Genomic DNA, 20,557 nt, shown 5'->3' on the forward strand with positions numbered 1-20,557 from the left:
CCTTGAGGGGTGGCACCGATGGCAGAGTGGTGCTGCAGGGACGCAGCACAGCCAGGGGACGGGCTCGTGCTGGTGCCAGAGGCTGATCTGGTTGGGTTTGAGCTCCGGAGGATATATCAGATGATACCAAGATAGTAGAGTGCAATGGAACGTGCCCCACCAAGACCCCTAGATGAAGTGACCCTGCTCTTCGGAAGGCAGAGCGCTTTAACAAGGGCATAGATTAAAAAAAATAATAATAAATTATGTATGTTTTCGTATCGTAGTGCAGAGCTGAGCCCGAATTTGGAAGAATGGCTCCGTGGCGGTACGCACTGCCCTACCCTAGGCACCATAGAGAAATGCAGAATGAACTTGTAGGTAGGAGAGCGTGTTCAGGACAACCTCCTAGGGTAAAAGCAGCTTTATGCTTCAGTTTAGTGTCACCTGGTGGCCAGGAGGATGCATTCGTTCTCTTCTTGGACCTTGGCACCCCCAGAGACAAGCGTTGGGCTGCTCTTACTGTATCTCTCCGCACCTCTTGCCACGTTTCCTAGAGAGTGAAGATGCAAGGGCACGCTCGGCGATCCTGCAGAACGGGTCTTCCCCAGCCTGACACTGTTGAAGTGGCGCTGCCGATGTCATGATCGAGTTGGAGAGGTGTCCTGAGGCGTGACCAGCCCAAGAGCATCCCACAGGTTTTGGCCAAAAGCGTTTGCTGTAAGGAAATTTTTCAGAGCAGCAAAGTGTAAGCACAACGTACGGCAGATCGCAGATGGCAAGTCGGTCTGACCTGCATTCCACGAGGTCTGCTGTCAACAGTGGAAATAAATATCCCAATTGGGCTGTAGGAAGCGTGAGCTGTCTAAAGGTGCAGTGTTTATTGCATGTATGATGTTGTTTGTACAGCAAAATAAAGCAGGTTAAAAAAAAAAAAGCACTTAATTGATGTATTTATTATGCAAGCGCCTGGGGAACTGATCATAAAAACATTAAAGAGCACTTAACTCCATCAGGGATGTTTGAAAGTCCCATCTAGAATACCATTACAACAAGAATTCACTGTGTGCTTTATGATAGTGATACTTTACTGCCTGTATTAATCCCATTATTTTTGCTCTGGGTCGAGGCAGTAGGTAATGGCTTTTGGATTCTTCTCTTCTGTAGTGATCCGGAAAAATCCTTCTCCTCATTCGGTGCAACAAACCTGCTGGGATTTAGTAATTGGAAGGAAGGGAGGCTACCTAAAACCTTGCTCTTTTTAATGATCTCTGCTGGTTTTACGGCAGAGAGACTCAAATGCCAGTGGTGATTGCACTGACGACTTGTTGAGTACGTGAGGGCTGCATCTGCTCTGCGTAACTCCAACCTGCACGGGTGCGCTCCTGCACCTGTTCGGATCACAAACGCATAGAAGAGGCATCACAGAAAACACCAAAGTTGGGCTGTGCCCGGACACCAAGCAATGGAAACAATTCAAGAGCAAAAACACAGCGGAGTCAAAAATCACAAAGTCAGATTTGTGTTTCTTATTGCACAGAAGAAAAACACATAAAGTACAGGCGAGCACAATTTGTGATATTTTTGTCTTCATTTCCATTCAACTGAACATAAATTGTTTCTGAAATAATTGAATAATAATTTAAAAAAAATAAATAAATAAGAACTCCCTAAATTGGGGTATAATTGACTATTACACTCAGTGATTTTCTTTTTCTGTTCTCTTGACGGCTTTTCTCCTCCATCAATGCTGAATTATGTCATGCACTACCAGTTACTGCTTTCTTTTGCCACGTTTGCGTGTTGCTTTAGGAGAAGTTTCTCACTTTTTCCCCCTTCAGAAATGTCCGTGGGTATTTCCTCTCTCAGCTGTTTCTTCTGGTGGATTAATTTTTTGGGGCTTGCTTAAAGTTCTGCTTCACATTACACATTCCCGTCCCTATTCCCAACACTTGAGGATTCTTTTTGTAATCAATTTGTGTCTTCATCTACTGCCTGTGCTAATTAGGAAGTGCCTCTGAAGCAAGCTCTGAAAATTGCTCTTGTCAGAGTCTTCCCGTCGCTCTAATAACTTGTCTAGCTGGATGTGAAAGTACCGGGACTGACAAAAGGTAGGAAAAAAAGTCCAGTTGGCTTAGCTTTTCACCATTTTATTTTATTAATCTTTGTAAGCAAGCAGTAAAGAGTACAAAAGATACACGAGCTGGAGTTTGTACATGCTTGTAAACGCTGCTCACTTTGCTGGCTCCCCACGGGACCTGTTCATTTCCAGGTGACCGGGTGTTACACCTCATGATCGGGTTCTGACTCGTGCTCGGGGCGGATTTAGGTAGGGTGACCAGCCCCACTGCTCCACCACTCCTCCAGACGTAGCCACCACAGCCAAAGACAGCCAAGCTGGCTGTGTCTGAGCAATTTTTTTTTCGCTGTGACACTGAACGGTGATCGTGGTGCTGGCTGAGAAGAAGCTGCAAGCTACAGCGGTGCTGAAGCTCAACCTTGTCAGCTTTCCCAGCTAAAACTGGTAGGAGACACAAAGCTGAGTTTTCAATCAGGTGGCTGTCACACCGATACAGTAAAGGCATATACGAAGGCTGAATTCTGAGCGTCTCACAACCAAATTAATACAGGGAATAGTTGAAGTCGGGATAGAAAACACCCAACATGCCACTGGAATTCATAATTCAATGTTAATTTGAATTTTGAGCGTACGCATCAGCACATAAGATCTCTTACATGCAAAATATCTGCGTGGAAGCTGCAACACGTAAGGACTCGTGGGTTTAGCCAGTTACCAAGAGATGCTGAGTGCAGCAACCTCCCTTTTAGTTTACACTTCTTCACGCTGAAAATTTCAGTGCAAGAAAGGGGTAGCCGTACCTTCAGAGAAGCAGAGATGCAAGGGTAAATACATGAAGAGGGAAGCAATCCTGGAGAGGCTGGAAAAGGAGGGATGTATCAAAACGTTTGGCAGCGGCTGTCTGTAGGATAGTTGGGGGAATATGGTGGGTGAACGCAGCTCCGTGCAGGTAGTGAACCTGGGCAAAAGGAGGTTGTAGAAGGACAGAAGAGAAGTGGAGATGCTTTTTCTCTTCTTGCAGGTCCCGAACAGCACAACAATCTCTTAATTGCCAAAATGAAACTCCAAAGCCCTTCAGAAACGTCCCCCTCACAGCTCCACAGATGACGTCAAGGCAGTGTTAAGAGGAATGAATAAAAACAGAATAAAAACACTGTGCCAGTGGAAGAGATGGCAGATGACACAGGAGTCTTTTCGGAGGCTTTGTTCAGAAGCCAGCTGAGGAAAGCCAAAGCTACAAAAGTCAGAGAGAGGAAAGAGGCACTGCCCGTGAAGGACCAGGAGGAAAAATTGTGGTGGAAACACTGTGGAGGGGCTGATGAAGGCACTACAGCTGAGGGCAGCAGCTGGGACTGCAGCTACACGTTCCTGAACCCGCTACACAAAGGGAGCTCTGCTGGCCTACAGCTTGGCTCCCAATCCTCTTGGCCAGGAATGAAGGGCTTAAATTTTGGCGTACTCATGCTAATGCTTAAGAAGATCCAAGGCAGACAAAATGATACGTACGTGACGAGCTGGTACAGACTGCAACTGAGAGCACAGGCCACGGGAAATACAAGCCGGCAGGAGGAACTACAAGAAATGTTTCTGTTGAGGATATTAGAGAAAAAAAGACACTAAAAACACTCCAGGTTTCTGGAGGTAACTGTGATGCATTTAAATTAGGTTTCATTACTGAAGCCTGAAAAGATTTTGTTCCGCCTTCAAAGCAAACCTTAAGTGCAGTCACAGAGGCATTCTGAGGTCTCAGTGGTACCAAAAATATAGCTCAGCTTTAACATGGGCTTGGCAGATGTTGGCAATTTACTACACCTTCATGTGGCAGGGCTCAATCGGTTTGGAATAGCAATAAAAACAATTCTGTCCCAGCTGTGCTGTTCCCCTCGGTCTGTGTGATTACCCAGCCTTTGTTCCAGTTTCAGAAGTTGGATTGTTTGGGGGATTTGTGTCAGCACTACATGAGAACAGCCACAACGTTCTCTTCTCCCACAGTTTTCACTGACTCACTCTTCAGTTTTATCTTAAACAACTGCCATCATTGATCAAACACATCCCCGTCTGATTTTACCTGTTAGCACAGAGTTAATGGGCAAAAATTCAGACAGACCTGACAAGAAGAGGCTATTTAAACCTCAACAAGCAAAGTGGCGTAGCTGCCCTTGCTTTATCTGCCTCGCACTGGACAAACTAGTTTTACAGAAACAACTGCCAAAACATTTCAAAAGCACTCCAGTTCGCCATATCACAGATTCCTGAGTGCCTTTTGTCTCCTTTATTTACGCTTCTGGTCTTTTCAGGGCTTGTTGCCTGTCTTAACCTCTCCCTGTGTTCTTCAACAACAAAGTCCTACAGAACTTCATGGCATGGAAGATTCTTCTTTCAGCCTGTAGTCAAGTTCACTCATTCTGGAGTAAACACGTATTCCACACGACTGATGTCCTTCCGATTACGTGACATGATACACACGTAAACAAGGAAGAGAAGACACAACAGGGCCGTAGCTGTGAGGAGGATGAGGAGCCCAGCAAACAAAGGAGGTTTCAGAGGTAGCTGGATCATCTTGCTTTCTGCTGGAATCATGTTTGTGAGGCTCAGCATGTAACCGAGTGACCAGGTTATGCTGCTGTTACCAACCTGAAATACAGATAGAAGAGTCCCAGTCCCGTTAAATGTTCAAAGAGAGGTTCCAAAAGCTGAACGGCTCCTGCTGGCAACTGTCTTTTAAGTTATCAGAGAAAAAAAATAATAATAGTGGGGTGTATGAAGAAATATAGAACCATTTTAGATTAGCATTTTCTGGAACTGAAAAAAAAAAGTAATGATCACTGGGCTAAAGACATGAGACACAGGTATGAGATGAGATGGACTGGTGCAAGGATGTGTGATACGTCAGCAGGCAGCCAATTATGGGATGTTCTGTGCATGAAACACGTCAGCACTATTGTGTTAATTCCTAGAATTAGCAGCCATCTCAGCCAAATCCTAAAATGTTATTTAATTCAAACAAATAAAAATAATAAATAATTATTAAAAAGAAAAGAGTTCAACTGATATGGACAAAGAGGAGGCCTGAGTAAGGTTAATGTCTTAAATGAACTGTTTTAACCAGTCAGCTACTGGTTGTAGGAAGCAGACCATTAGGGCCTATAACGTTAGCTCATTTCTGTAGTGATGTGTACCCCAATACCTTTTGTTTAACTGATATTGAGAAAGCTACAGCAACAGGAACTAAAATATGACTGAGAAAAGCAGTGAGATGGACTGAGGTAATTCCTCATTGCTAGGAGAGGGGAAAAAGCTCTCATTATGGGGTTCAGGACTTCTGCAAATCATCTAGTTCTAGATTTGGCCCAGAGCTTAGCATTGGTTAAGATTCTTTCATTGATTTGTGGTCACTAACTAAAAGCAAATATGCTTTTAGCAAAGACCAAAAAGCTCTCCACGCTTCTCAATATATTCTCTTAGAATATACCATCTCAGGGATATCTTAATCTTACTATTTTCAGTTCTTTGAGGGGCAGCTCTGATTAAGAGGATGCAGTCTTGCCTCTTGGAGATTCATGATTTCCCTTGTGCAAATTGTGGGTAACGGGAGTGTTCATTTCAGATAAGCCCTTTGGGTTTTCCTTTTGCTCAGTATTTTTACAGTCTTGGCAAAATACAGCAAAATACTGCCGTGTTTGGCTGCTCCCACTTGCTGGGGGCAACAAAAGATATGTAAAGAAGATTACAAACCCACCCCTCTCCAAGTCCAGATTAAGATCCCAAAGTAAGCTTCGCTGATTTCCTGGCAGAAGGGCTAAACGTTGAACACCCCTCTAGAGGACCAAATAAGTCTAGATAATCCTATTTAATTCTTTGGTACGCCAATAATCGAGTGTGACTGTTCAGAAAGCACTGCTTGTGATTTCTCGGCAACAGCTTGTCAGCATAGCCTGCATTTAAGAGCCTCCCACGTGAAGATCCACAACCATTCATTTGTCGTTTTCACGTGCCAGTGCTGAGGCATCTCCAGACTGTACAGAGATCAAGAGGCAGCCTGGGAGAGGGTTTTACCAGAATGCTCTGTACGGCAGCAGAGGGGAAAGGATGGAGTCCCAGAGCACTGCAGGGACCACGCTTCCTGATGTAGCGGCCAGATTTACCCAGTGGCCACGCCTTCTGATTTGGAAGGAAGGATTTCTCAGAGGTAGCTTTAGAATGGATGTATACTACTTCACCCCAAATACTTCATTTTTTTTGTTGGTTTTTTTAGGAGGAAAATTGGAGGTCAGGGAAGAAAGAAACGTGGGAGTTCCCCTGTTCAGCTCGGCAGGGTTAGCTCACTGACGTTGACTGGAGAGGTGTTTCAGGCCTTGAGGGAGCCAGTACTTTAACAAACTGGGGCAAGGTTGAAAACAGTATTATTCGACCCATTCTTAAAGCTTTTTAAAAGAATCTAGCCAGCATCACCAAGTAATATTGCAGCCTCTGAAACCACACTGAAATTGGTATCGAGGCTTGAGAAGTGGCTTTGTTTTATGCCAAACATTTGACAACTGTTTATAAAGGCTATTTACAACCATTATATTTTTGTAGCTGCTGCATCTTCGGTCTTCTTCTAAACATTTTTAGATTAAAGTAACCATAAGAGGACATGATTATTACTCACCTCCTTTTGAAAATGTATCTGTGCCCAATTTCCTTCATCAAAGTTGTAGCCATGTACGAGCAAGTAGTAAATGAAATTGGCTGAAAAACAGTAGGATCTAGCATATGTTTCTTCAAATTTAGGAAGCATGAATTGGAGCTGAAAGCAAAAGGGGTTTGTTTAAACACGTAAATTGTGAAACATAAATACTTTGGGGTTTTTATAAATAAGAATACTTTGGATTCTAACTCAAATTTATTTGCATTGTTCAGAAACAGCAAGTAAAACCGTGGGCAACTAGACATAAAGATTTAGTGTGCAAAGACAGTGACATAGCTTATGTGGTGGAAAAATAAAATAGAATAAAATAAACATAAACTGCAGATAAAAGATTGAGGATGTTATGGTTCCTAAATTTTCCATGTCATCTTTACAGCGTGGTTAAAACTGTGGTAGTAAACTGCAGCCACAAATCTCTTAAAGAGGATCACAGACGGAGTGCACCTTGCATGTGGCAGCCAGCTCTCACGCTGTGATGATGGCAAATTACAGCAGGAAATGCCAGCAACAAAATGAATGCAAACAAGGAGCCTGTTTGGTGATCTGAGGCACTTTCCTTCAATTTTAAAACAGGTCCATCAATTTACTCTAGGTTTAAAAAAAAAAAAAAAAAAAAGAAAAAGGCTATGTCTTTTCCTCATATGAACTCTGCAGGGATGATAATGAGAAATCAATTTGCCTTCCACCAGAACAAGTTCTTCGCGGGCAGCATTAGCTCCCGTTTAGCTCGAGTTCCACCTACAGTGCATCAGCTCTGTGGTTCTGTGTGCTTGTTGATAACACAGGACACAATTGTCAGCTGCTAAGTGCTTCGAATATATAGCGATAACACTGATAATGTGTGCGATTGAAATGTGTTGCTAATGAATGTCTAGCTAAGTTTTGTTTTAAGGTTTAAGCTGGCCCGTTCTATCAGCCTTCAAAATGCTTCTATCACAGCAATCTCCAATTCCCCAAAATGCATAAATTTACACCCAAGTGTGAATTCAGCTGCAGCAACCCTTGCTTCCTCAGGGACATCTCAGATGTATAAAGCTCAGAGATCACAACAGGAAAAAGCATGCACTGCTTGGCCATGCTTCGCTACAGCCCAGAAATTCAGCTCAGAGTCGTGGTGAGTGGAATTTTCAAACCTCTTCCAAGCTTTAAGCACGCCAGAAATACCACATGGTTTGAAACATAGTGGGAAAACAAATGTTAACATTGCTATAGATCAGAAAAGTTTTGAATACTTTCCAGTCCATTTTATCTCTCTATTTTACAGATACAAAAAATAAAGAAAACTACATACCTGGGTCCAGTTCTGTGAACAGAAAAACCACATACTTGTATTGAAGTCAGCTAGAGAAAAATGATCGGATAAGTTCAAAGCATTAATTGTATAGTAGAATCCTGAGAAAGCCTATGGAAAAGGAGTAGATGAAAAGGCCTGTTACTTTCAGAACTACTGAAATCAAAAGCAAGAAAGCTCAAAAAAGAAATGCTTGTTTGCAAACCTACCACAAAATTCCCTTTAACTTTTGGCTGATGGACTCTATCAAATGGACAATCTTCTCGGTTCCTGCAAGCAGTGAAGTTGAACAATAACGAAACCATCTCCTGGCACAGACCTGGGTCTCCAGTTCCACGGAAGCTCACTGACTGGTTTGGGTAATAATTTGCTGGTCTCAGGGACTGTGTGCAGAGGCTGCCACAGAAGTACTTCACCGTTAATGCAGTGTTGTAATTCCGAGGGTAACACGGATTTTCCACGCTGGAGCTGGTGCTTGATTTCTGAAGGAAAACAATAAAGGCAACTCAAAAGCAAGAAAGACCTATTGGAACAATAGCTACAGGCATCTTTTAACCCACATATGCATGTATTCTTCTTCTCTTCTCTGTCACGGCTGATCCATACAATGTTGCTGAACATCGTAATTCATAGAAACTCCTTTCCCCAAAAAACGCATTGGCAAGATCAGCAAAACACCTACAGGACTTGTTGGGTCTTTTTGTTAAATGACACAAAGCTCAAACCAGGTTTTAACAAATTCAAATATCTTTGAAGCCTAAGTGCATTTGTCCACAAGTAAGCACCACAGAGCTTTTACTGGGGTCTCTGAACTTCACCAAGGGGAAGAGAACACGAGCCTCAGAACCTTCTTGGACAATTAGCAAATGGCTGCAAGAGCATCACAGCAATGGGTCTCAAACAGACCTGGAGCAACAATGCTAAAAGCCTTTTCTCTGCTTCATCCCTCCCGTAGCACTGGAAGCTGTGAGTGTAGACATTGTAGTTGTAACCATACAACTTCACTTGCAAGGTGCTATTGAAGTTCTCCTGAGAGACCTCCGGGATAAATGAAATTTGGGTGGAAGCTCCTCCAAGGTCCAGGGCACCCATGGTCTCCTTTCTGTATGGATGGACCCATGTCCTCCAAAGGTTTCTCTACATGTAAAAAGAAAAGCAAAGCTAATTAGAAATATCATCTGCTTGTTCTCCCTTCGAGCTTTTCTACTTCTCACTTAACTATTTTAGATTCCCCCCACCCTTTGTCCTTCGTCCTTTCTGAAAAATCCTAGCTCTGTGTTTTTTTAGATGTGAGGGATGTACTTTCACAGAGTAAAAGGAGGTTGAAAGATGGAAAAAGAAGACAGCACAATAATCAAAGCACTAGCCAGATCAATATCTGTACTAGAATGCAGGAAATTGAAGTCTCTGGGTACCCGTGAGATCTTGAACAAATCTGGATGGAAGCAGCATGAAGATTTGCTTGCTTCAAGGCAACAGGAATTATTAAAGGAATAAAACACTAAAAGATCACACAGGAAAAGAGAATGAAAATAGGGTGAAAAAAAAACAGTAGTCAAACAAAATCTCCATCAAAGTCAAAAGGAACGAGAACCCCTAATCTGCATTTCCTTCACTGAAGCTGCAGTGGCGATAAATCTCATCCATTCACAGCTGGTGCTTCTCCCTGCTACCCAAAACATTCCCCAAATTCTTTATTCGATCCACACAGCCACAGAGCAGAATACATTTCTGCATCATTATCTACCTCCTTATTTACGGTAGTATTATTTACCAAGGGTAATATGTATGCAGAAGAAGGGAAAAGAAACTTGATGGACTAGCAAACACGCTCATGAGAAAAACCTACAGCGAAAGATTCCCTTTAACAGCCCCCAGCCTAATTCCACTCTTAGCACCATTCTTGTCATGATTAAAATTCAGGTGGTGGAAGACTGGCACCGCCCTGACGTTGACGAAGCCATCATTATTGCATGAAATGAGGAAAGCTGTGCCAGAACACGTGATTCTAATGTAATTTTTCTTAATTTTGTGGGAACCAACAGCACGTTCATCGTGAGCTATCACCTGGATCACCAGCATCCAATTCCTGCTTATTAATGGCCAGGACTGAACAGGAACTGTTCTGCCCAGTCAGTGAACAACACCCAGGGGTCTGCTTGAAATTTATGACAGCCTAGCAAGACTATCTGGAAGAAGCACAATAATGCTAAGAGCAGCACACGACTGCCATAAACACAGACAGGACGAGCAGTTGCTGGTCATCTTGGGACTGTTTTTACTGGGAATGAAAAAAATCCCAGAGAAAACGCTGTCTGCCATGGAGCACCTGCCTGACAGTCATCACCTGGCACATTTTAACATACCAATGCACTTAAGGGCAAGGCAACTCCTCTCCTGTGTGAGGCATCTTGAAGTCATTTGTGGAAGAGCCCTGCTTTGTGGGTCAACAATTTTACCTGTATCACATCCCTGTCACATCGTATCCTTTACGTTTGCTTTGTTCAGTTACTGCCAGGACAAGATGTTACAGTGTGAAATTAGTTACAGCTCATGTTTCAACAGGCATTTCCCTCTCTCTATATACATGAAACTACAAATGAAACTTTCCGTTTATAACAGAGACAACAGTGAAAAGAAAAGCATGCATTTTTTTTCCACACACCTCCAAGAAATTGCCCATTAAATAGTTGGCTGTTATCCATCCGTACACCCCTTCCTCTGTTCCAGTTATGATTTGTGCGCCCCTAAATTCAAAAGGTTGGGCTCTGAAGTAGTGCTGAACGCTCGCAAGGACTTCGTTGGCTGCTGTTTCGTTTTGCAACCTAAGCGAGTCACAAAACACGAGACACTGAGCATCTGGAAAGGCAATTCCACATTTATTCCTCACTAACTAGAAATTCAAGAAGACCCTAACAAAAAATGGACATTGTTTTAGCCCAAAGGGGAAGTTTAGTGTAGGGAACAGCCAGGTACCCAGCCTCACTGCAGCTGGCAACTCGCCCACTGAGTACCAACTTCACTCTTTATCATAGGAGCTCATGGGTATTTTGTTTCTTACACACACTTTTTAGTGAACTGAGCTGGAACAGCCCTAAATTTTTCCTCCCACTCTGTTCAGTCACAGACCAAACATGTAAAACACAGTTTGTGCCATGGCTAAAACCACAAGGAGACCCCAAAAGCCCCATTACACTGCACTCATGCTAAGAAACCTCTGCGGTGTGTAGCTTTAATCTGCTTTTGCTGCCCTCAGACAGGCACAAACATCATCTGCTTACACAACGCTGGATTTTAAGGTAGCTTTGGAAGAGAGAATTAAACGCTTGCCTTCTCCAGAGTAAAGCAAGCATTTCTTTTCAATATGGCACAGCAGAGCCCTCCCCTTTTGTACAGCCCTCCATTCCCTATAAAGAAAATTAATTGATTTCAATTGGCTGGGCTCCATTTCCTTTTCCAAAGAGCAATTTCCAGTGGACAGAAACCTGTCCAAGACATTTTTCTCCTCCTTTTTGCACAGCCTGCTACGCGAGGACGCATGCAGGGGAGTTCAGGTTTGCACGATACCTCAGCAGTCTCATGCCAGCTGTAGCCCCCAGATAAACAGAAGTGGTTTTATGCAGATGAACGGGGATTCGCTCCTTGACTTTACTCAGACAGTCATCAAGGGGTTTGGCAAGGGCTCCTGGGTTATTCTCATAGCTGGATATACCAGGGCCTAAAAGAGAACAAGTAGATTGATTGCATTCTGCTCTGCCAACTCCAAATTAGCCTAATTATGCAAACAGTTGTGATGAGAAAGAGGCTCCACCTTTCCTCCTGTAGTTGTAAACAAGGACAGGGTGGCGGAAAGCTAGGGCTGCTTCAGGAATAAACAGGGTCGTGACTGGCTCAGCTGGGTGAGACAGAGAAGACATTTGAAACTGCTTGCATTTTATATGTAAATGGTATATAAAATATGTAAGTACAACCATCTAATGCCATAATGGCAATAGTGCTGCATTCCTGAGGAAAATAGGTTTACTTTTGGCAGATGTTGTAGAAACTAAGATGTCTAATGAACGTAAAATCCCCCTGATCTGCCAAACTAGAGAAAATCCCTCCTTCCACAACCTAAGGCGAAGATTTCCCAACCTGTTTTGCCGCAGTTGTTGTGGGAACCACGGCACCTCTACAGCTCATTGCTCTCAGCTGACAATAAAACAGAGAGGCTTCTGCAGGGAACTGCTGGTGAAGTTCCCAGATGCACACAAAAGGCTCTTGGGCTCCCGGAGGTACAAGTCCAGGTTGGTGCTTGGTATTCCACAGCCCTCCCAGCTTCCAAGGCCTTACAATATCCGGAGTGAGTCAGCGCAAAGCGTCCCTGCTTCAACACCTGACATCAAAGGCTTTCCTCCATTGCTCAACACCCCGAGGACCAGCAGGACCTCAACTTGTTCAGGCTTAACTCGGGTGTGAATCACAACATTCCTCACCAAATTTCCCCAGCTCGGGAAGCGGCACACGGGGAAACCCCAGGCATTCCCACGGAGCCACTGCCCCACACGGAGAACAACCCTGCCGGATCCCCATCCACTTCTCTCGCCACAGCCACCCCTCCCACCAGCCCGACCCCAAGCTAAGCAGAGGGCAGCTCTCCGAGTTAAATGAGGAACCTTTTCTCTTCAGCCACATATGCCCCTGCATTGGTAAAGAAGAAAATAAAGGAAAAAAATACAAAAGGAGACTCTACAGCCTCCACTTTCCACCACTTCTCCTTCCGGAGTATGAATTTACACACAGACATCACCACATTTTCATTAGATATTCCAGTCCTGCTTTGGAAAAAGGCTTTTAAAAAGTTTTAAATCTAGCACAGGCATGCCTCAAGCTGGAAAAATAGCTGTCAGAGGAAAACTCGACAGCAGCTGCTGTCATCTAACAGCCCCCAAACTCCCTCTTGGTGGCAGCAGCCTGGGTCTCTTGGTTTAGGAACAGGCAGAGCAGGACACGGGGCTGTGACCATTTCTTCTGGGCAGGCACCTGCTTTGCTGATGCTTAGGGCCTGACCAGGACAGGCTAACTGCAAGATAATGAAAGGGTTTTCATTTAGGGCTGGCTCGAACAGACAAGGCAGAAGTACCTAACAAGGGCAGAAACTAACAAGGGCAGTTCACAGCAACTTGGACTCCTCTGTTTTGCAATGTTTTGTTTTCCCCCTCAAGGTAAAAACAAAACCTAAAGCAATTAAGGCCAATTCACAAAGAACTGCTCTGTCAGTTTTAGAGGAGAACAGTAACTCAGTTTCTCTGTGCATCTTTCTCACACCACTATCCCTCCAGGCATCACCTCGGCAGGCAGGCTGCCACTCCTGCAGCCTGTGAGGACACACCACCAGGCACGTGACAGCACATTTCTTCTCTGCACATTACTTTTGTTTTTCTTTCCTTGCTCTAAAATTGCAGAGAACGGCCACAGGTGCTTAATGCTGATGATAGAAATGTTGGCAGTGTTACGAAACCATTTGCTCCTGCACATCCCCCAGCTACTTATGGACCCCCAGGGCTGCAGGTTGAACATCCACCTCCAAACACACACCAGGACGCAGGATTTTACATGATTATGATTGAGAGAGAAGGGAAAAAAATCTCCTCAAGTGCCACAGTTATTAGCAGAGATCAACAATACTTGCACTGAGACTTTATGGGGCCAGCTGAGATGCCCAGCAGGATCATGGGGCAGATTCTCCTGGAAACTACACTAAGGCACATGGAAAATAAAGAGGTGATTGCTGACAGCCAACCTGGCTTCCCTAAGGGCAGATTGTGCCTGAGCCATCTGGTGACCAAGAGTTTCGGAAGTTACGATGAAGGAATCCACAACAAACTGCACCGCACAACTCCAGGTCTCCCTGAGTCAAAGGCCCACCTACACAGGGATATCTGACACAGCTACGACATCCTGTCAGAAGCAGTTCTGCAATGGAGCTATTTTACTTGGTAATTTCATTAGACGCTTCCTAGCTTTCTAGTCTCCGTAGCTCCAGGACAAGCTCTTCCTGTTCAGCTTCTGCGTGCCTTGCACAACCCCCCCTCAGCTGCCTCTTTCAAAGTAATCGCTGAATAACGCCAGATAAACTGCACCAGCCCTGCTTCTCTAGGAAACCTGACTCAATCAGCAAAGGTTTCTTTGAACACCACTAACACCGCTGGAAAATAAAAGCTAATTTGTCAAATTTTAATAGCAGAGCACCCTACTGGAAATTAGAGCACCCTACTGTCTCAAGAGGACAAGAGAGAGATACAGATACAGTCTGAAGTGCTTGCTCCCCAGCACTGAAAAGGAAACACAGTGAAAAAAACAAAACAAAAAGCAGTAAAAGCTGTCAGCCAACCTTTTCTTGGAGGCTAGAAAGAAACAAGGAACTGCAGTCCGAGCATACCTTTCACGTTGCACTTGAAGGTTTGGCTGACTACTCCTGTGTTGTTTTCTTTTTCTGCTGGCCATTCATAGACATAGACCGTAGTCCGTGAGGATCCAGCATCGAGAACTATTCCGTACTGGGGAGAAAAAATAACAGCTTAGGAGACGAGCAACAAGAGATAAACGGTGACAGCGTACAGGCCTGTGTGCAGCCGTACTTTTCTTCACCAAACCCTTTAGGAAGTGCAAGCACGCTCTTGTAAATATTTACAGGAGTAAATATTTACCTGGCTAGTGTCGGGTGTTTAGGCAGAAATCCATCAGAGAAGCAAAACAAAGGGTGTAACACAAAGAGCATGCTACATGTCCTCAATCACAAATGCACTGGGAATGGAGAGTGCTCATCTCCTTTCCGCATCGGGTCCAAAACCCACACAGACACATTTATAGCACTGTGTTAAGACCCAATTTTGCAGCAAATTGCTTTCCCATTATCCCAACTACACTCGCTGCGCAACAAAGGGCTTGGTGCCTAAGCACCGGCTTTAGATTCAAGGGTGCCCCAGGGATCCATAAAGTCATGAGCAGAGAGGTAAAAATGTGGAATAGCCCACGGGAAGATTGATGAAACAAGCCTGGTTCTTTTCTAATTCTGCCATAAACCTTTCCCTTTGAGCGGCTTAGGCAGCCCACCTGAGAGTCTAGCTCTGAAAACAGCCTGTGCCAGAGTGCGAGACAACGAGGGAGGGAAAGAGAATTGATATCATGCCACTTTTATTTATGAAATAAATGAAAAACATTACCGTGACCTGCCCAAAGTAGGCTCTCTCTCCCCGTGGGCTCTCTGTAGGATTAAAGTACAGGCTCCTCCATCTCACTCCACTGCCCACCAGATCAGTCTTACCCTCTTCCCCACCTTCTTTGGCAGCAGAAAATTGGCAACCAGGCAGGCAAACAGCATGAAGGAAAGCTGGTGAGGCTGCACCTGCAATGTTGTGTCCAGTTCTGGTACAAGAGAGCCCTGGACCTACTGGGGAGAGTCCAGTGCGGGGCTACCAAGTGATGAAAGGACCCAGGCACCTCTCCTCTGAGGGAGCTGGGACTGTTCGGGCTGGAGAAAAGGCAGCTCAGGGGGGATCTCATCAATGTTGATAAATACCTAAAAGGATTTTGCAAAGAAGATGGAGCCAGGCTCTTTTTGGTGGTGCCCAGTGCCAGGACAAGAGGCAGTGGGCATGAACTGAACACAGAAGGTTCCCTCTGAACACCAGGCAGCACTTCTGTGCTGTGTGGGTGATGGGGCACTAGCAGAGACTGCCCAGTCTCCCTCCTTGGATCTCCAAAATCTGCCTGGACGTGCCCTGGGCAACCTGCACCACGTGGCCTTGCTTGAGCAGGGAGCTGGGCCAGGCAGCCTCCAGAGGTCCCATCCCACCCCAGCCTTCTCAGATTTTGTGGAAGTAAACTGCAAATTTGTTTATCCCCCTTGGGATTCCCGAAAGTAAGCTCAGCTGTCCCTCTCTTCCAAAATCATCTGACTGGTAGGAAGTGCACATTAACAGGGCTCATTTCTTAGTCAGCATTTTTTCTTTTTTTTTTTTTTTTTAAAAAAAGACAGAAGGAGCCGAACAATACTGCAAAATGAGAGCCTCCATCTGGCTGCAGAGCAGTATCAGCAGCTGCAGCAGCAGCAGCCCGATCCATTTCATCACACTGCCTCCCCGGAGAGCCTCAGATCTGACCGAGGAAGGTCGCTGCTCCAGGTGGCAGACCGTTCAGCCTCTGCACCTCGTTAGTTCCCGGCTTCCCACCGTAAACCTGCAAAATCACGGCCCTCACAGTGTCACCTCTAATATCAGCCTGTCTCCCAGAGGGCTGCTGGATAATGAAAATCTCGCTCGTATTTACCCAGCTGGTATTTAACTCGATCAACCACAGAGCAAAAGGTTCCTCGGCCACTATCAATCCGCTAGGCCGTCAGGTTCTGTTTGAGCAAAGACACCTGAGGCGTATTCCCCCTCCTCAACAGACAGATGAGCGCTCTGCACACACATAACGCACTAATGGTAAATTTACTCAAGGGCTATTAATTAAATCCAGCCTCAGTCAGCCCCGAGTGCCAACCAGAAGCTTTTAACTTGGCTATTTTTAGTGCTAACTATCACGCCCAAGGAGAGCTGGAAAATAATATTTTTACCTCAGCTAACCCTGAGGCTTTTTGACCCATTTCCATCCTCCTGCTTCAGGATTCCCCTGCATTTCCCATCCTGCTTCCTGAAAGTAACAAAATTACAACACAAAGAGCAGTACAATTTCCTGAACCAATGCAAAATGCCCTGTGTGAGCACTTCTGTGAGGCCTCACAGGCAGTTTTACACCGTTCCCACTCAACCAACCTGGCTGTGGCCAAAACAGGTCAGGGATATTCACTTGAACAGCTCCAGAAGGCCACTTTCTACAGCTTTGCCTTCAGTTTTCTCTCATTGAAGAATCTGCAGCACAAGGCAAAGCCTGAACCTACTTCCCAGATTCTTTGTGTTTGTCTTTTTCAGCTTGCTCTGCACCTCCTCATGAAGCTACTTTGCTTCTGTCAATAGCCAGCAAGTCCCAACGTGTGGTAAATCAGAAAATGCACACTTACAGCCTGAATGCTTTTATGAGCCTCAGGAGTGGTTTGCAATGATTTCAGCACAACCTTCCTCTCAAGCTGTGTTTGAGAGCAGAATTTCAACTCCAGGATATACTTCAAATAACTTCAAAATTATTTTAAACCTACTTCCAATCTCAGACAAAAAAAAAAAAAAAAGCAGCGGCATTTTTTTGTGTTTGGCCTTTCAGTCCTGGAGAAGCCTTTGTGCGATAGGCATCACAGACACTGAACCGAGGAATGCTTTTCCTGCTTTGCAAGTGACTTACTCTGTCATCTTGGCCAATTCTCTTTTTATCTCAGCCTCGGTTTTCCCATGACAAAGATGTGATGAATCATTAATTTGTGGCTGTAAAGTCACTCGCATTAAAATGCCATTTAGAAAGGAACATTATTAAATATCAATTCAAAACATTGTTCTCTCTCCTTACCTATTTTAAGGCTTACCTTAAGCCCCGGGGAGAGGATCTTTTGCTGATTTATCTGAATCACTGCAATAGCAATGACAAGAATTATGCTCAGGAGCAGGAACACCTGGGCAACAACGCTTGGAGTTCTGGTGAGCATCCTGTAACAACAAAAGGGGAAACGCTTAAGGAATGTGAAAAGATTCAGTGATTGTGTTTAAGATATGGGGCCCAGTCAAGACTCCTCAAAAAATCTCATTGCATCAAATAAATTGTGCTACATGAAAATGTAAATTGTGCTACATGAAAATTCTTCCCAAGAACTGCTTGGTGTTTTGCTATCACTAACTTGCCATTGTCTGGGTGTGCGTACGGTTGTACCCGTGGTGCCAGATTTCATCCTTAGCTGCCAGTCTGCTCGTCTCCCACCGTGCCGACATGTAGATGCAGGCTCCCCACCTGCTATTGCCTCAGGAGCTGAGGGCAACGGGCAGGCTGGGGCTAGAGCACCCTCACCCATCCCACGTGTGCCTGTGACAGAGACACAGCCACGTAGACACGATGCTGGCAGCTGCTCAATGAAGATGAATGCAGGTTCCTGCCAGAGATGCAAGGTCATGGTCTGTACTAGATACAGGCTGTTTTAGCAAGAAACTAGGAAGGTTTCAGGAACATCGAAGCAGGCACCTTTATTCTAACTGCCAATGCAATCATGAAGTAGGCTTGTGTGTATGTCTGTACACGTATTAATGCAGAGCCTGGTATTATCTTTCTGTACTACTCAAAAAGTAAAAATATACAGTTTAACTCAAAAATCTTGCCATGAGAAGCACTGAATCTACATAAATCTAAAGTGTAGTTATACTAGACCAATGTAAACGTGACATGAAGCATGCACACTGAAGGTAAGGGTGTCTATAACCTCTAGAAATGTTTTCCAGAATTCAAATGCATTTGAGGTTTCCTGTTATTCCTACTCATCCTTTATTTTTGCATGTTCCTAGCCTGACAGCTTTTCACTTCAAAAGGCCTTCAAGTCTGAAAACCCCATATTAAAAATTTTTACACTCCACAGGGCTGAGGAGGAAAGAAGTGGTAGGTGATAAGCATTGAAGTTTCAGAGGAACACAAAAAGAAGAACTTTCCTGTCTTTCTCATTTCCAGAAACTAGTTACTTTGGCATATAAATATCAGGTTAGTCCTGGCATCCCATTAGTCCCACTGTACCTGCAGCACATCGTCTGTCCCCTTAGCTCCAACCAGAGCCAGAGGACCGAGGAAGAAGGGCAGAATAAAGTGCTTCTTCACACAGCTTCCATATTCTAAGCCCTGTGAGTTCTTCAGCCTGTGTTATCCATAATTGAAAGGTGACTGAAAGAGAAGTTATCTACTTGCAACCTAATTTATACCATTCACTCCTGGATCAAAGCACCGACAGTGCTGGAAAAGAAAAGTTATTATCAAGGGGGAAAAAAAAAAAAACTCAGGGCAAAGAAGTCTTTGAAAAACTAAAGCACTACTAAAGAGAGAAGCAATTATAATTATTATACTATTAACACTCAAGAACACCCGTGATGACTGCTGAGATGTTTTCTGCTATATCCTTTTTATCACGTGCTTTCCTTGTATTGGGATTCATCTTCGTTAGACACATTTTCTCATTTCAAAAACCTTTTCTGATAGGGAGCGTATTGGGTAAAAGAGCTTCTCTTAAGACATTCCTCCTACAATCTTGTCCCATTAGTAGGACAAGACAAATAGGACAACTTCATCAGAGAATAACATGTATTTTCCCATTTCAGCAGTAGGCTTTGTGTCAGAAGGAGGACACCTTACACTCCATGCCCTCCTGAAGTCACCCCGCAGGTGACACCTTACCATCTGAACTGCCCACGTCGGTGGAAGATTTCACATAACTGGGTCAGAAGTGCAGGGCTGCACCCAACTTCAGCTAGCCTCACCCAGGTCTCACACATCCTAGGCAACACAGTAATTTTTATTGCATTCACTGAAATCTACAGAGGTATCAAAGAGGGGTTGAAGAGAGGTGTAAGGCAAGTAGCTCGCTGGAGCTAACATCCCGTGCTTGCTAACAAAAAGCCAAATAAGATTTCAATTAAGTATCAAAAAGCAGTTGAAACCCATTATTAAAACATTCTCCAGAAGCAAGACAGAAACACAGCCGTGTATTTTTCACAGCCAGTTGAGTATCGTGGACCACACAGATATACTGGAAGATCATTTTCTACGCCCCAGTTCAAGCAAAAGGAATGCAAAGGTAAGCTGACTAAATTTCATGCCACCAACATTTTGAGTTTAACCAGGTTAAATATACATCTGTACGAATGCCAGTGCATATTATATGTTGAGATCCCTTCCTCCGAGTTACCTGTAACATCAAACCCGCTTATTTTAGGTACTGACCTGTTTGTTCATAGGGCGGATGGGCAAGCAGCGTACCTTCCTTCACACAGTAACTGGAGATACGCAGACATTAGCGTTTATTTAGAAGTGGTCTGCAGGTGAACGCTTTTCAAGCGATGCAAAAAAACAAAACCACAGCATTTTCAAACCTGCGAGAGAAGCTTTCGCAGACCTGCCTTCGGAGCAGGAGGAGGAGGAGAAAAGAAGTGAAACAAGCACACGGAGCCTAAAGGGAGAGGCCAAACCCGCTGAGCTTTCCCTCTGCTCACCGCCCCGGGTGAGAAGGCTTCGAGCACCGCTTGTGGTTTCCGACAAAGCCCCAAATTTCCCCCTTTGCACGGGAAAAGCCGAGGGAAGGAGCCGAAGGGGAGAGCCCACAGGGGAACCCGCCCGCCCGCCATCTCCCTCCCCTCAGCGGGGCGGCCGCTGGGCGGGAAACCGCCCCTCCGCCCGGCCCTCGCAGGGAAAGATAAATAAATAAAATTAAATTTCCCTTTCCCCTCCAGCTGCTGCCCTCTTTCCGGAAATAGATCTGGCTTTGACTACTTTAAGGAGCTGCGTGTCCCTAAATGTTCTTGGGTTCTGCCCCAGAGCAAAGGCAGGAGGAGTGTGCTGCCTAGAGGTGACGCTGTGGGTA

At 44.7% G+C, this 20,557-nt stretch overlaps 1 protein-coding gene across 1 annotated transcript; it reads right to left on the reverse strand.

Moving 5' to 3' along the window:
• Positions 1 to 1,504: 1,504 nt before the first annotated feature.
• Positions 1,505 to 20,290, reverse strand: ENTPD3 (ectonucleoside triphosphate diphosphohydrolase 3). The gene is made up of 10 exons (XM_082752645.1): positions 19,921 to 20,290; positions 17,537 to 17,657; positions 14,462 to 14,579; positions 11,608 to 11,758; positions 10,706 to 10,865; positions 8,947 to 9,177; positions 8,250 to 8,522; positions 8,041 to 8,151; positions 6,711 to 6,848; positions 1,505 to 4,693 (listed from the first exon to the last, which is right to left on the reverse strand). Exons 2-10 carry the CDS (start codon positions 17,654 to 17,656, stop codon positions 4,460 to 4,462), a joined length of 1,536 nt encoding a protein of 511 aa, XP_082608771.1. The 5' UTR covers position 17,657; positions 19,921 to 20,290; the 3' UTR covers positions 1,505 to 4,459.
• Positions 20,291 to 20,557: the final 267 nt, after the last annotated feature.

The sequence above is a fragment of the Aythya marila genome, assembly GCF_965140915.1.
Source record: "Aythya marila genome assembly, chromosome: 2".
Classification (NCBI taxonomy): Eukaryota; Metazoa; Chordata; class Aves; order Anseriformes; family Anatidae; genus Aythya; species Aythya marila.